Source organism: Pelobates fuscus, chromosome 10, assembly GCF_036172605.1.
Source record: "Pelobates fuscus isolate aPelFus1 chromosome 10, aPelFus1.pri, whole genome shotgun sequence".
NCBI classification, from domain to species: domain Eukaryota; kingdom Metazoa; phylum Chordata; class Amphibia; order Anura; family Pelobatidae; genus Pelobates; species Pelobates fuscus.
Window position 1 is genome coordinate 52,768,412 of NC_086326.1, and position 14,005 is coordinate 52,782,416.

Sequence of the window (14,005 nt, forward strand, 5' to 3'; positions counted from 1 at the left end):
AGAAAATGGGATATGGAGTGAACTGTATCTTACGTAGAAGAGAAATATTTATAGTGTATTTAAGCTATCATAATAATTACTATGATTAGTTTTGATTGTTGCAAATTACACAGAGATACAATTCCACTGGGACATGACATATTCAAGAGCAATGTATGTCTATATTGGTATATATTTAACCTTTTCCACTTAAAGCATGATGCTGCAAACGTGTTCTAGATTCATACAGACTATGCTTTATAACAGTAGCACTGTAATGATCTTTATTTAGTTATTACAAAATTATTGGAAACATAAAGCAATATTAGCTGGAAGGCCAAGGAGGGAATTCCAAGCCTTAAATATATATATATTTCTTTAACCCATCGTATGCCAATGCTGGGAAGCATAAGCTACTATTACTGATAAAACTTGATTAGTATTTGGCTGGCAAAAGGTTGACTGTGGTTGTAGTCCACAGATAGACCAAGAAACAGGCAGAAGCACCCACCATTACATTAACCCCTTAAGGACCAAACTTCTGGAATAAAATGGAATCATGACGTGTCAGACATGTCATGTGTCCTTAAGGGGTTAATCCTCTTACCCTCCACTATGTGTGTGTGACAAAAATAGAACATTCTCTACCAGTTTGGTTATCATGGAATACTAAAAATAAATTATCAGAAGTAGGAACTTCTCTGATATTAATGAAGAACTGTGAGAATTGCTGTAAGAATCACTTAGCACACTAACCCCAAAACAATGTAAAAGGTAAAATGTAAACAGAAGAAAAAAGTGTGCAAATGAGACATGTTACAGGGGCCTTCTAGAGACCATAAACAGTGCGGCCTGCTGTAGGACTCCCCTGGAGCCATGCCATGTTACGTAGTCAAACCACTTTTTGACTAGTTTAAGACTTACCACATCTGGATTCCTTCCCTGATATTACTAATGCAGACGTTTCTTAGATGTCTCAGAAATGAAGGCTGGACTGGAGACCCAGGTAAGTGTCAAACTTGGGGTGGTATCAGGGGACTCCTGGCCCCATGACTAGACTGAAACTTTAAATATAATAAAAATGCCAAGGTATTTAAAAGGACGCTCTAGGCACTCACTTTATCTCATTGAAGTGGTCTAGGTGCAATATCCCTGTCCCCATTTTTGAGAAACTGCAATGGTTATATTGCAGGTTTAAGCCTGCCTCAATTGGCTGTCTATAAGACAGCCATTGGAGGGGCTTCCTGCTGTTTCACAGAGTTTGAAACGATGCTGGGTGTCCTCACACTTTGCATGAGGACATTCTGTGTCAAACAAAACCCCATAGGAAAGCATTGATTCTGTGATTTCCTATGGGGAAGGCCTAATGTGCAAATGCTGCTCAGCACGCATTAGGTCCCACTTATTGATTTTTTCTTTTTCCACTTATTGATTGACACTGGCAAAGGAGGAGAGGGGGCAGAGAGACACTTTAGTGTTAAACACTTTATTTTAGTCTGCACTCTCTTCACAAATGAGGGGTTCCTCCGCATTAGACTAAGACTTAGATCCGGCAGTTATAATATAGTACAGAGATGAATACACTCATGGACGGATGTAAAAGCATTGTATCCATATCTAAGTTCATATTAAATAATGAGATGGTTTATTAGTGTCACGATCTCTTACCTTGTTCCATCGCGCCTACATGGTGCAGGATTCAGGGCAGACTCCTCTCCCAACGAGTTTGGCATGTCCCACGCCGGACGCTGGAGTCACGCCCCTTTTTATGACGCGGCTCGTCATCAATACCGACCGAGAAAGTTCCGGGGGCGTGTCCTTAAAGCAAAAGAGGCTCCCTTATATAAAGGGCGCCATTTGTTTTGTTCCTTGCCCTATTGTGGTTCCTTGTGTTCCCCTTAGTGCTATTTAGTTCTTCTTGCGTATTTCTTGTTATTTCTGTGTACTGACTCGGCTTGGCTATTAACTTTCCTGTTTTCTGGTTCCCTGACTCAGCTTGTATTTTGACCTCCTGATTTCTGGGTATCCTGACCTAGCTATTCTTTTTCGACTACTCTTTTCTACCTACGTTAAACCCGACCATTCTAAGGTTCGTTAATACATGCTTGGGTTTTCTGTGGGTTTACATAATGCATGTTGGGTTATCACACGACCGTGATAATTAGCCATATTTCCTAATTATAATTACGCAAATGAATTAAAAATAAGGATATATTTTTCAACACAAAATAGGCTGCATTTATTAGCTTTGTGTTCCTTTTTCTGACTCCGGTAATATGCGTTAAAATGTAAATTCCTGTGCTTGGTATTTAAATTTGTTTTCTTTCAAACTGCATTCAATTTGGAACCCCATGGGAAAATGGCAGATGTGCAATTGAAATGTTTTTTAGTAAATTACTTTGATAAATATTTTCTTCTCACTTCTTTCAGTTACTATATGAGAATTTTGCAATTTGGGTGCAAATTTGGAACAGTTCAAATTTTATACCATCACTTATTTATTTGTAAAGCGCACATTAAGTAAATTAATTAGATTGGAGTAACTATGCTATTACGTCTGAATTACTGACCATTGCTTGTCCTAAAATGTAAATTGTTTAGAAAAGACTTTAGAAAAATAAATCAAATGCTATAGCTCTTGTAAACTAAAGTGATGTCGGAATACACATGCATCTCCCTTCCATGCAGGCTAACATTGCTGCGAAATTAGATTGGGGTTAAAAGAAAGAAATCCATTTAGCAAGTGATGTATGTTCCGGCAGGCCTTATTTATTTATTCTTGTTATGTGTTCCATCTTGATCATATTGAACAACTTAAATTATTTCAAGTAAGAATACAGAAAGATGGAGACGCTTCCTCTCTCTGTTTAAACTGGCTAAGGTCAAAATTCTATCACCAGTTGCTACATTATCCTCTCTGAGAAGTACAAGTTTTACAAGATTTTTGACAGCGCACTCATTCTTGTTCGACAGAGTTTGTGAACCGAGCTTATCTTATGGCGTAAAGGCTCTTTAGAGTAGGTAATGTGCCAGGAACTTGCAAATATCCCTGTAAAACCCAGTTATCTCGTTTCATCCACTCTTGCTAATGTTAGGGATACCTTGTTAACAAGGTAGAGAAACATTTGTATCTGTTGCGTCAGCTGAAGATGTATGGGAGAAAAGCAGATAGAATTCAATTAAACGGCTCTCTAAAACTATTCAGCGGTCAAAAGCAATAGGAGACCATTAATTACAAAGTCGCTTAGCGTACCATGATGAATTAACATAAAAAAGACAATGAATTCAGAGGATGTAAATGATGTACTTCACAGCAACGACCTTCGCCATGCAAGTCAAGGTCACTCTGTATAACACCCCCCAAAAATACAATACAAAATTAAATTAAATAAAAAGATAACGGTAATGCATTATAATCCTCAAATACACAGGGACCATTTTGACTTTTATTACCATGGGGGAAAAAAACATGTACAGAAAAATACACTAATAAAAAGTTACAAATCTAAGATATATATATATATATATATATATATATATATCCAACTCCTGCAAAGCTCTAGTTAGGCATAGTATCTACACCTAAAAACATTCAGTCAAGACAGAGGTGTCTAAACTTGGCCCTCTCGTAGTCGGTGGCCAAGGTTTAATAATACCCAGATTATAGGTTCCTCACTTATTATTCTTTCTTTATACAGCATTGGCAAAGTCTGCAACACAGTACAATGTTGGCTTACAGACAAGATAGAGTTTAACACAATGCATTCATAGCTATAGAATGATAAAAAGGTACAGTTCTTGCAAAATTAGAATGTAGCAGAAAGTAGGGATATAGAGAGATATGTTAAAAAGGTTTATGGGAAAGAAAGTCATTTTCTGAAGGACACGTGATAGGCAAGGTGGAGGAAGAATGAGAGACCGAGTAATTTTGAAAATTGTGTGGGAAATTCATATTCTTCCTACTATGTTTTAACATGTTAGAATATCTTGCAACAGTGTCGGCTCTAACTTGCTATCTGGATATGTTCCTCTGTTTGACATTTAGAAATAATTTTCTTCACTTTGTTTACTCTCAAAGAGATCAGTGTCAGTGTCAAACACGATAAGATGTATTCACTAATATCCCGATAATTGTTTGTTTTTCCCCCAAAACTTGCAATTTTTTAAAAAAACGTCCTGTTAATGTCCCTTCGTGTGTGTTATGAGTGTTACTTAGCAGTTCCTACCAGCATGGACATACAATGAGTGTGAAGATCGGTGTTATGTGTCCATGTGAAGTTTAGACGATGAATGCATAATATGTTTCTCCAGCTTAATGATAATGTATTTAGATGATGGATTAAATGCATCCTAACATTAACATCTCTTGTTTATTCTTTGTAGGAATGCACAAACATGTGTTGCAATGCCAGCTTATGCCTGTTAGTGGAAGGAGCTGTGTGTGCCCATGGGCTATGTTGTGAAAATTGCAAGGTATTGGTCTCTACTATTTATATTCTGTCCCTCTTTATATTGGCTTCTTACTCAATTTATGTGAATCCAAACTCTGTGTGTGTATATATATATATATATTACATGATCTGCCCATTTTTTCATTGGACAGATCATGTTTTCAAACAGTGCTTATTCTACGCAGTTGGTGTTGCCTTCAATTAAAATCTGCCCTGAATTCACTGCCACTGTAGGGGTCCTAATCTGAGGGCAGAAACAGAACATACATGGCTCATCCAGCCCGAGACTGGTCTGAGTTTCACTCCTGGGAAGTAGCTGCTCTTTGCAGTTGGCATTAATTAACGCCCTTCCCCATTAATTATATGCCAAGAGAGGGTCTGGGGAGACAAAAACAGGCATGTTTTGTCTCTCTAAATCCTCCCCTGGCATATCACTGAAAGGAAAGGGTCTAAATTAAGAACAGCAACCAATCTTGTGCCAAGGCATGTGCTGCCTTAAAATAACATTATAGTGTTAGAAATACAAACATGTATTCCAAACACTATAGAGCTGGACAACCTGTTTAGGTATCCTCAGAATAGAGTAAAAAGGTAGCTTACTCATGATAAACAATAAAAATACGAGACGATAAACCTTGGTGTTGCACACAGTGCAGCACTAAAATAGGAAGCATCTCTAGTGCCATCCAAGTGACTGTCACTAGATAGTAATGTAAACACTGCCTTTTCTTTGAAAAGGCAGCGCTTACATTCAAAAGCCTGCAGGGACAGGCTCTAAAAACCAGAAACACTGCATTAAACTGTAGTGGTTCTGGTGACTATAATGTACCTTTAAAATTAAAGGAACCCCATCACTATCATTTTTTTAAATAATTTAATATAAAAAATGCAAACAGCTGTGTATTTAGACTGTATTAGGAGAAAGTACTACCATCTCTGGGTTCTGGAAGAAATACTTGTAAACCACTTGATCTTAATTCTCCTGGTTTATTGATTCATTGTTTATACATAGTTATTTCTTCAGCTGATTTAAGCTTCTTTCTGTTTTGCACATTTGAAGCTTGATTATCCTCCATCGTCCTGAACAAACAGGTGCCTCGTATTGTTATTGAAATAGTGCTATAAGAGGCACACAAGTATTTGCATGAAAACATTTTTTTTTCATCTCTGGGGTACTTTGATGTACTTGTTCTCAAAATTTAACACGGCAACACAGTTCTTCTGCAATAAATGTTTCTATAGAGATGCTTAATTAATTACACTGGGTACAAATATGTACCAAGAACATGCTTTTGTAGGGGAATGATGCTGTTTTCTGTTATATGTAATGTAATATAAAATAGACTATTCCGTAACCTAGCTATGTCAGTAGAATGGAAATACTATATCTGGCTTCTGGTGGTGTCACCTGTGATGTCAATCTCTGTGTACAAAGGTTATTATGGTATTTAATGTCCCCCTACATTTGTCAGAGGTTTTCCACCAACAAATTATCAGAACTCAACACCTACCACACAGTGTCCTAAGACACTATAATAACCAAAAAGGGACACTATAGTTCCCAAAACTACTTTAGCTTAATTAAGCTGTTTTTTCTGTATAGATCATGTCCTGCAGTCCAACTGCTCAATTGTCTGCCATTTTGGAGTTAAATCCCCTTTGTTTCTGTTTATGGAGCCCTAGCCACACCTCCACTGGCTGTGACTCACACAGCCTGCATGAAAATAAAATGGTTTCATTTTCAATAAAATGTTACTTACTTTGAAAGATTTTATCTTCTGCTCTGTAAATTGAACTTTAGTCACATATAGGACAGAGGCTCCTGCAGGGATCAAACTATTAACAGAGAAGGAGATAAGAAATTCCAAATTAAACAGAATTTGCAATAAAGGAAATGTAAGCATTAGATGACTCTTTACAGGAAGTGTTTAGGAAGGCTGTGTAATTTACAAGCAGAGAGGCAGGACTAGGGCTGTATAAGCAAATGTGATTTAACTCCTAAATTGCAGAGAATTAAGCAGATAATCTGCAGGGGCATGATCTATACACCAAAATTGCTTCTTTAAGCCATTAAGTTGTTTTGTTGACCATAGTGTCCCTTTAACACTAGATGAGTTAGCCCGCACAAGATTTAAACATCATTAAAAAAAAATGTGATTGGAGCCTTGTGTCAGAGAAGAGACATTATTATATGTCCATAATGACATATAATAACATAATGACAAACACAATGCTAGAAACACAAATACAATCTATTTTATCACACATATTTAATAAATATCCTTACAAAATATATTTGGAAAAGTACATTATCAGGCATTGGAAACAAATGATAAATGAAAAAGCTTATTTCTGTGACATCTCAATATATTATTTAATGTAATGTTTATGTCTCAATAGCCACAAATATAATTGGTCATAAATATAAATTTGGCGAACTTCCGAATAAGACCCATACCTTTTACATTGGTCCCTTGTTAGTTTTGTTTGTTTTTTGTTTTTGTCTATTTTTGTTATTGCCTTTCTGATTCTGTTTGTGTAATAACTGTATCTTCTGCATAGATTTGTTCCCTATAAATTGCATTCTCTCTTACACCAAAGTGATACTTTCCAGAGGGCACGTAGGACAAATTATATTCATGATGGACACAGGAGTGCAAATTATGTTTGTGCTCTATTACATTTAACTACACAATCTGCCATCGTTTATTGCAAAGGAAAGACAAACACTCAGAGTGGGCAGAAATTATATCAAAAATAAACTTAAACCAAGCGTAGAACACCTGTCCCTTGGAAAAACTATTGTGGTACTTTTCTATCTTGGAGAAAATACTTTGTGGTGACATAATTAAAGGGTCACTTTATGCACCTTAACCACTTCATTTTATTAAAGTGGTTATGGTGTGAAGCCATGTCCCTTCCTTCATCCTTCAACCCTTCATTGGAAAAAAGTTTAATTCTGGATATAAATATCACAACTCCCCTCGCTTCCATATTTGTTGTCAAAATTGTGTGTCTGGTGTCCGTATACACAGCATCTGCAGCATGCTAACCCCAGACACATTGGACACCCTGCACAGTCACTCCCTGTAGTTGTCACACAGCCAATTAGCTCAATGTTAACAGCAGCAGCACAGACAGATTCATGCAGCCGTGGCAGAGGTCAGAGGAAAAAAAACACAAGCCACGCTGTTGGGAATTTATGTCCCATCATGCTGAGTGGAAAATGTTGCCCGTCCTTGTTGGACTACAACCCCTATTATATTCAGTGAAGTTCTGGCTGAGGCTGGTAGGAAATAAAATATGCTTCTTATGCTCCAGTGGTTGGCTGAGCCTGATGAGCATTTTATCAAGCCACCATTTTAATGGCGCTTGAACTAATATACCGTAACACTAAATTATGTTAAATGTTGTATTGTGTTGTTTTTGCATTTAGGAAGGGAGGGAAAACATATTTAATTATGTTATGAAAATCCCTAAATCTCAACAAAACAACCCATATCTATCAGATTTGCACTGGGTATTTGCAATGTGTCTGTATGAGATTGTTACTGTATAAATATGTGGAATCAATAATAAAGTAAGTGCTGTTTGTAGGATTTAGGAAATAATTGTGATTTTTAATTTTTTTTGGCAACAATTTATTATTTGCATTAATATATATATATATATATATATACATACACGTAATCATACTGTAACAACAATTTTTATTTTATTTTTTGCATGTGTGTGCTTTCATGGCCTTTATCCTTCATTAAAGGCCAGATTTGGTTTAATATGTGTTGTAGTTACAAAATCTGCTATTACCTGTAGACAGAACATTGCTGTTTGAGGATTCTAGTTGATGATGAGATTTATTTGAGAATGCATTTGGCGTAGCCAAGCTAATAACACAGCTAGATTACTTTTTTTTCTCTTTTCAGCACGGTAAATATTGTTTTTAATAACATAGCCTTGTATTACTTTAATATATCACAGCTGAAACCAGGAGGAACACCGTGCAGAGAATCAAGTAACTTCTGCGATCTTCCAGAATTCTGTACGGGAGCCAGTGCCCACTGCCCAGCAAATGTTTATCTACACGATGGTCAGCCGTGCCACAAATTAGATGGCTACTGTTACAATGGCATATGTCAAACACATGAGCAACAATGTGTCACACTCTGGGGTCAAGGTAGGTGAAATGGTCAGATATCGTAGCTTTATGTGTTGGTGGCTTATTTTTAATATTCCTATGTGTTTCCTGAAATACTGAACTTTGGGCTCAGTTCTGTGTACCATCTTATAGGAAATTAGATGTTTTTAGGACGGATCGTAAAATATTTTAATGGAACAATGTAGACATTGGCAGTTGCATACTATCATAATTCTTCTCCACAATAAATTCAAAGTGTAGTTGACTGCAATGTTCGGTCACTTGATCCAGCTTAGAGACATACTTCACTGCCCAAAACAAAAATATAGAAATCACTGTTTATTGGGATATACTCCCAATGAAAACGTGTGCAATTTCATTTTGCATTTTTTTCACTGAGGGTATATCTAAAAACAGCTTGCAAAAGTTGTAGATCTTTTGTCAGAAGCCTTTGCAAGCCGGTCATGTCGGTGAGAGGGGGGGGTATATATTACATTATAAAACCTTTTAGGGTTCTCAACGCCTCTCTGTATTGGTTTGTTTCTGTTTAGCAAACGTCTATTGTGTGTCTCTTTGCCCGGCCCTTGCGAACCATAATTACTGCTCTTGGCTCTCCAGTGCTTCATTTACAATACACTGGCTCTTCCACAATATAGCCACCTTAATCATTTTGTAGAATTGTCACTCTGTCAGTTGTGCACATGAGTGCGTCTACATTTAGGAAACACATACCTCCCAACTCCGGCAGATGTCAGTTGGAGGGAGGTAAAGTAACGTGATCGTGTCATTAGCTCAATCAACTCAACTCAACCTTGGCTAAGGACAACTGATTTACTTCACCTGATTAACTGGCAAGTCAGCCTGGTGCAAATACACATCAGACTACCTGCCTGACAATCCCACAAGCTGACCCACTGAAGGCAGACCCTGCATGGAGCAATGGAAACCTAGTTGATGGACTTTGCTATAAGAAGTAAACTAGACTTGCTCTGATACTCTTCTGTGTTGTGATTTTTTCTAAACACGTGAAAATATTCCTACACGCTGATGAAATGAAAGCCGGTGAGTCATTTTTCCCCCCTCTGTACTAGCCCTCTGTACTAGCCCTTGCTAGTTTAGAATGTCTAGAATGGGGTCACTAGGACCTTCATAAGTCAACATTGGTCATTTGAGAGTTTGGATTATGGGCTTTGATGGGACAAAAGTTGCCAGACAGTGTTTAGTTATGTGTTTCCATATGACCTAAAACTACTGAACCCTTAATAACACTTTTACTCTCCTTCACGTTGCTATTTATATTTCCAAATACTCTTAGAACTATCCTCTTTTCTCCTCAGTCACTTGTGCATCTACTCTTTCTTCAATGACCTCACAAATTACTTTTCCCTTGCTATTCCTGTAGTTCGAAATGAATGCATTGTTATCAGTCTCTCTCCTAAGATTTTTCTGTTTAAAGCTCTGTAAGATCCCCGATTCAGAGATAAAGAAGCTCGCAAAATACACCAGTCAAACTAGAATTCCCATCCATGCTTACGGGAGGGAGTTGTGCAGTGGATGTAAGCATTAAATGCATTTACCCCCACAGTGATCCCATGTTTAGGATGACATCATCATCCCATGATCCCCTAGGTGTGCTTATGCAATTTCGGGTATCTGCAGCGAAATGCCATACATGCACATTTAGAAATTTCTTCCATAATGCCATGCAGATAAGCAGAGCACTGAGGGGGTTAAATTAATTTGTATGATATTCTATGGACCAGTGCAGAAGGTCTTACAGTTTAAAAGTATATGTATGATTTGTAAGCTTGTTTTTGTGGCTAGCCTATATAACTTTGATTTTGCTATCCCACCATTTAATAAATAAATAAAACATTACAGAATTTGTTGAAGTCAAATAAATACATTATAAGTCCATGACTTGGAAAAAATACACTGCAATTCTGAATTCTAAAATTAAATGTATTTGGTTTCTGTTAGCAATTTGCCTAGCACAATGCAGAGATTATATTGCATTCACTACAAAGTTCCACATTGTAATTTTTACGTAATCTGTCATGATCACTGCTCAGAAATAGAGATAAACATCAACAGAGAACTCAGAGAATGGACAAAAACGGAGAGAAACGTAATAGGTTGCCCTTTGGGAAATCCCTAAATCCCCGCTCAGTTTTGCTCACCTGTGACATTACAGACCCTACATCATTATCCCATTGTACAGCGCTAGGGAATTTGCTGGCGCTATATAAACAACAATATAATTATAATATTCACACATCAGACTGATTGATCCCGTAAGTGCAGTACAGAACCAACATACCAGCAAGTTCTCTCTGCTTGAGCTATATGCGGTTTAGCTGAGCATCACATACACCTGGGTACCGATCAAGATTACACAGGGATAAAACATCATAAGCAACAAAAGTAAATCACAGTCAGAATATACAGGACAGAACTGTAGAGTAAACTCCAACCATTAATTATCCCTGTTGGTTTGACACTGTGACAATCAGGTCAGAAAACAGAACTACTGGAATGCATGTACATTGCGGGCTTCCTGATGAGAAAGCTTCCTAAGAATATGCTATTGACAAAATGGTTTATCTGATTGTTCAACTCTTGAAAATTGTATTTTAATTTAAACTTTGCAGAAGCCATTTAATTCGAGCTGCTCATATCAAATGGCTCTAAGCCTACACGGTTTAATTACTGGAAATTCTGTCCAAATGCAATAACCCATTTGACAAGAGATATTGTTAGTAAATATGAACATTGAATCCATAGTTTTTCAGTTAAATATTGAACAGCTGAGAGGTTTGGACTCAAAGGGTTAATATAAGTTAGAATTGGGAACTCAGAAAGTATATAGCTCTTGGTATGCCGATACATTTTTCTGATTTAGCGGTTTCACCTTTACAGTGACAAACGTTTTATTTCATTATTTAATTTTTTTTTTTATTCTATTTTTTTTATTGAAAGATCATGCAAAACATTTTTGTGTAACTTGTGCCCAAAGTTAGAGTTTGTTGCAGAGTTTATAAAGATTGCCAGTAAAATACAAGATTGTTCTTTAAAATAGGTTTAATAAAATTTTAAATAGGTTTTTCTCCCAGCTGTCACGCCGAGGCGTTGACTAACAATGGAGTGCAGAAAAGACCACCCACTGGAAGTCCCTCTGCTCTCCACCCACAGCAACCACAGCACTTGCACTGCGGTTGCTATGGAACTTTGCGTTGACTAGGGAGTTTAGGAGCAGAGGGACATGAGTTTCCAGGTTCGCTGTCACTGATCAGATTTGGAGGAGCAAAGACGGAGCAGAGAACGGCCAGGATGTGCTATCCTAAGAGTATTTCCTATAAAGCGGCTCTGGAATGGAGGAAACGTGTGTAAACCTTTTATATTTTACATTGAATGCACCATATATCTTTGTGATAAATCATGTATTGAATGTATATGTGAGTGATTATTTTCATAACAGGTTCACTTCAAGGTAAAAAGCTCTAACCATACTCTGCTGGACTACATTATCTCAGGAGACAGAATACTTCTTAATTTACTTATTGATCAGTCCCTCGTGTACTGTATCTGAAAAGTAAATTAAGGACCTCTCAGAATCATGACATTGAAGAAATGTAGGCCTCAATTTAATAGGCTTTCTAAATAATTCAATATTTTTAGTAAAACTATCTACAAAAATCCCCGTAGACGTTAATAGTGACTTCTGTAGATAAATAATTTGGACAGATTTGCTAACAGTATTGAATAATTTGAAGATCGTATTAAATAGAGGTCTTAATCTACAAGCAAAGCTTTATTCCTGATTTTGTTACAGGTTTAAATTATTTCCAGAGTTCATTCAGGTCCATTACACCAATGCTCCACCGAGTACGATTTCTACTATTCCATTTAATAGGTGAACTATAGAATACTTGTAAGTGAACTGAATCTGATTATGAATGTACTCCTACAGACAACTGTGCAACTTAATACCTGAAAAACACAAGGCAACTTAACCCCTTAAGGACCAAACTTCTGGAATAAAAGGGAATCATGACATGTCACACATGTCATGTGTCCTTAAGGGGTTAAAGGACCACTCTGGGCACCCAGACCACTTCAGCTCAATGAGGTGCTCTGGGTGCCTGGTCCCTCTAGGATTAACCTTTTTTTTTATATAAACATAGCAGTTTCAGAGAAACTGCTATGTTTACACTGAGGATTAATCCAGCCTCCAAATCCTCTAGTGGCTGTCTCACTGACATCTGCTAGAGCCGCTTGCGTGATTCTCACTGTGAAAATCACAGGGAGAGCACGCAAGCGTCCATAGGAAAGCATTGTAAATGCGCGCGCAGCTCTTGCCACGCATGCGCATTCAGCCGAAAGGGAGGCGGAGAGGAGGAGGAGAGCTCCCCGCCCTTATGCAATAACAACTCAGAATTAAATTTTAAGTCACAATTTAAAGTCAAACCATTCTAAAACAGTTTGATTATTTACAGTCGGGTGGTGCCAGGACTATCCTGATACCACTAAAGTGTGCTGTAGTAGACATGGTGTTTGAAGTATTCCTTTAAAATGTATAATGAGATCAAGATTGTTATTACTTAGTTATTTTCCTTAACGATGCAAGGCATGTGATACCACCAGATCTTATTAAATCAACTCAAATCTTCGCACACCTTTCGGAATTGTGAAATAGAATTTTGTGTTCCATTACGTTGATCAATTTAAAACATGAAATGTGTGAGTGTGCACTCATTCGCAAGTGTGACCGAGTAAGATGCAGAGTGAAAGGTGTAGTGGGTGAAATTAATTAGATATCCGTAACAATAAGTCCATTTTCGTGCAATGTGAGACAGAACAAATAATTGTGTATTTCTATTGATAGGCAAAGCCATTAAACAAAGCTATTAACCTGTGATTCAAATTCACTGTTGGTTAGATATAGATTGATTTTCACAAGATCATTACAAAGATACGTGAGCTTTATTTGCAATGGGTGAATCTCTAGTCGCAAAAAGTCACTTACTGCTTAGCAATAAAAAAAACACCTTAGAGAAGAATTGTGTAATGTTCCTAAATTGGATAAAAGGAGAAACAAATATCTGATGTAGCCAAGAACTATAAATTATTCTACAATACCTGCATGCTATACTATTCTGCTAAAGAAGTGTTCTAAAAATATATATATATTTTTTTTATATTATATATATAATGATATATATAATTGTGCAACAAACTAGGGAAAAATTCCTTTTTGACCCCAGAATGGAAGTCAGATTTATCCTTTGATCAAGCAGCTATTACCCTACATTGAAAAATTATGTCCTTAAATATTCTGTTTTTGCAAGTATGCATCTAGTTGCTGTTTGAACATCTGTATGAACTCTGCTAAAACCTCTTATTTAGGCAGAGAATTCCACATCCTTTTTGTTCTTAC

The 14,005-nt window shown here is 37.0% G+C and overlaps 1 protein-coding gene across 2 annotated transcripts in view; it reads left to right on the forward strand.

Moving 5' to 3' along the window:
• ADAM12 (ADAM metallopeptidase domain 12) overlaps positions 1-14,005 on the forward strand; it is a 532,069-nt gene that overhangs the window by 429,893 nt on the left and 88,171 nt on the right. For both annotated transcript variants that reach the window (XM_063434720.1, XM_063434721.1), the window contains exons 13-14: positions 4,363-4,452; positions 8,412-8,607. In XM_063434720.1, coding sequence (XP_063290790.1) covers positions 4,363-4,452; positions 8,412-8,607 — 286 coding nt within the window. The remainder of the gene's footprint in view (positions 1-4,362; positions 4,453-8,411; positions 8,608-14,005) is intronic.